Source organism: Pterocles gutturalis, unplaced genomic scaffold (genome assembly GCF_000699245.1).
Source record: "Pterocles gutturalis isolate BGI_N339 unplaced genomic scaffold, ASM69924v1 scaffold28457, whole genome shotgun sequence".
Lineage (NCBI taxonomy): Eukaryota > Metazoa > Chordata > Aves > Pterocliformes > Pteroclidae > Pterocles > Pterocles gutturalis.
In genome coordinates, this window is record NW_010116319.1 from 28457 (window position 1) to 31006 (window position 2550).

Consider the following 2550-nt stretch of genomic DNA (forward strand, 5'->3'; position numbering starts at 1 on the left):
TTCAGTAACAGATGTATTTATATCTTCTAGGAAAACAATGAACAGGAGGAAATGTGGAAACTTTTTGCTGCTCTGTTGAATATGGGATTATAGAAAAAAAAAAAATTGCACCTGGAGCATCTCTGTTCTTCTTTCAAATGGGTGGCTCCTGAACCTGGAACTCTTCGTTACCTGAAGCAGCAACTTCTTTCACTGTGCATCCTGGAGGGGAAAATGAATTTCACAAATTGCACCACTGAAGCCAATGTGGCTGCAAAGCCAAAAACAGTAACTGAAAAGATGCTCGTTACCCTGACCTTGGCCACAATCACAACCTTGACTATGCTGCTGAATTCTGCTGTAATTGCAGCAATCTCCACAACCAAGAAGCTCCACCAGCCAGCAAATTATTTAATATGTTCACTAGCTGTGACAGATCTCCTTGTTGCTGTTCTCGTCATGCCCTTGAGCATCACTTACATAATGATAGACAAATGGACTTTGGGATACTTCATCTGTGAGATCTGGCTTAGCGTCGACATGACCTGTTGCACGTGTTCAATCCTTCATCTGTGTGTCATTGCTCTGGACAGGTACTGGGCAATCACCGACGCTATTGAATACGCCAGGAAAAGAACGGCAAAAAGAGCTGGGCTGATGATAGTCACCGTGTGGACTATCTCCGTCTTCATATCCATGCCCCCTTTGTTTTGGAGAAATCACCACAGCGTCAATATTCCCAGTGAGTGTCGCATTCAGCACGATCATGTCATCTACACTATTTATTCTACATTTGGGGCATTTTACATCCCACTGACTTTGATCCTGATCCTGTACTACAGAATTTACCATGCTGCAAAGAGCCTTTACCAAAAGCGGGGTTCGAGCCGCCACCTCAGCAACAGGAGCACCGACAGCCAAAATTCCTTTGCCAGCTGCAAGCTCACACAGACATTCTGCGTCTCAGACTTCTCCACATCCGACCCAACCACGGAGTTCGACAAAATCCACGTGTCTGTGAGGATCCCTCCTTTCGAGAATGACCTGGACCTAGCTGGCGACCGGCAGCAGATCTCCACGACACGGGAACGAAAGGCTGCTCGCATTCTGGGCCTGATTTTAGGTGCTTTCATTTTGTCCTGGTTGCCCTTTTTCATCAAGGAGCTGCTTGTGGGGCTCCGTGTTTGCACTGTCTCTCCAGAAGTAGCGGACTTCTTGACCTGGCTGGGATATGTCAACTCCCTTATCAACCCTTTGCTCTACACTAGCTTTAATGAAGATTTCAAGCTGGCCTTTAGAAAGCTCATCAGGTGTCGAGAACATACTTAAAAGTACTGGGAGATGATGATGATGATGATGACATGACTCCTGGCCCTTAGAATGAGCAAAATAATTTGGCTCTGTCACCATTTCCCTTGATAAAGGGAATTTTTGTGTTTGCCTATTTGCTTGACTTATCTCTAGCCTGTAATTCGTTCTGCCATTTTTTACCTCTGGTGTTATTCATGGTAAAGAGTTTGAGATATAAATTTACTCTACAAAGAACAGATTTTTTAACAATGAAACAACAAAAAAGAAACTAGTGTATACTCAAGTTTAAGACTTTTTGTGTAACCGATGATTCGAGAAGCAAACAACAATATCCACTTTTATACTTTTTTCATTTCAGAATCAAATGTCTAAATTGTCGTGCACTGTAGTAACAGAAAGGCTTATAAACTGAATCCCATAAATACATAGTCAAAAATTAATAAACACTTCATGGTCATGACATCTAAACAGCAAATCTTTACTGTGGCATTCTGAGAAAACTAACAGTCCTTTAGAAGGAAAATAACCACCATTTCCAGCGTGGGCTAAGGCAGAATAAACCATCCCTTTCTTCAGGAATAAACTCCCAAAACAGAAAGCAAAGTTCAGTTCATTCCATCTAAAAATGGATCCCATTTTGTACTCCAAAGTAATTATTTAAGTGGCTCTTTTTGTGTAAGATTCCTGATTTATGTTCAAAGTATTGGACACCTGTGCAGTTTGTTTGGCAATTAGGGGACACCACTAGCAAGTGTCACACGTGTGAGACCAGCTGCACATCTGACTGGTCACATTTTTAATGTCACTAACCATACTTCTTCAAGGCTCGGACCTTGTGCCTTGGGCAATTCTGGGGTGGCGTTATTTACTTTTGTCACATTTCACCGGGACCTTGTGGTGCCCAACCCCATGGATTGATTGACCTTACCCAGCCAACTTAAACAACTGGATATCTTCTCAGCAGGACAGCAATACACAGAAATTCAGAAACATCACCTAAAACCAAATAATCTTCTGTTTAAACAGCAGCAAAAAAAAAAAAAAAAAAAAAAAAAAAAAGGAAAAAACATTTTTTTTTAAAATAGCAGTCTGCACATCTGCCTTATCATCACCTTAACAATTCACAATGACATTTTTGTCAACTAAACCTATGATCGGGTCCTCTAGCAGGATTTCTTGTTCTGGGAGTCCTTCACAGAGCTACTTCCCTTGTCCTGAGAGACAGACAGAGAGTCCTTTGGATCCTGTCTTCTGTGCTTT

General features: G+C 41.8%; 1 protein-coding gene across 1 annotated transcript; it reads left to right on the forward strand.

The window, feature by feature from the left end:
* The first annotated feature begins 213 nt into the window (after positions 1-213).
* On the forward strand, positions 214-1308 carry HTR1E (5-hydroxytryptamine (serotonin) receptor 1E, G protein-coupled). Its single transcript, XM_010075476.1, has one exon. It carries the CDS (start codon positions 214-216, stop codon positions 1306-1308), a length of 1095 nt encoding a protein of 364 aa, XP_010073778.1.
* The last annotated feature ends 1242 nt before the right edge of the window (positions 1309-2550 follow it).

Excerpts from the sequence above, each read along its gene's own strand:
- HTR1E (XM_010075476.1), top strand. The coding sequence starts at position 214 with ATGAATTTCACAAATTGCACCACTGAAGCCAATGTGGCTGCAAAGCCA.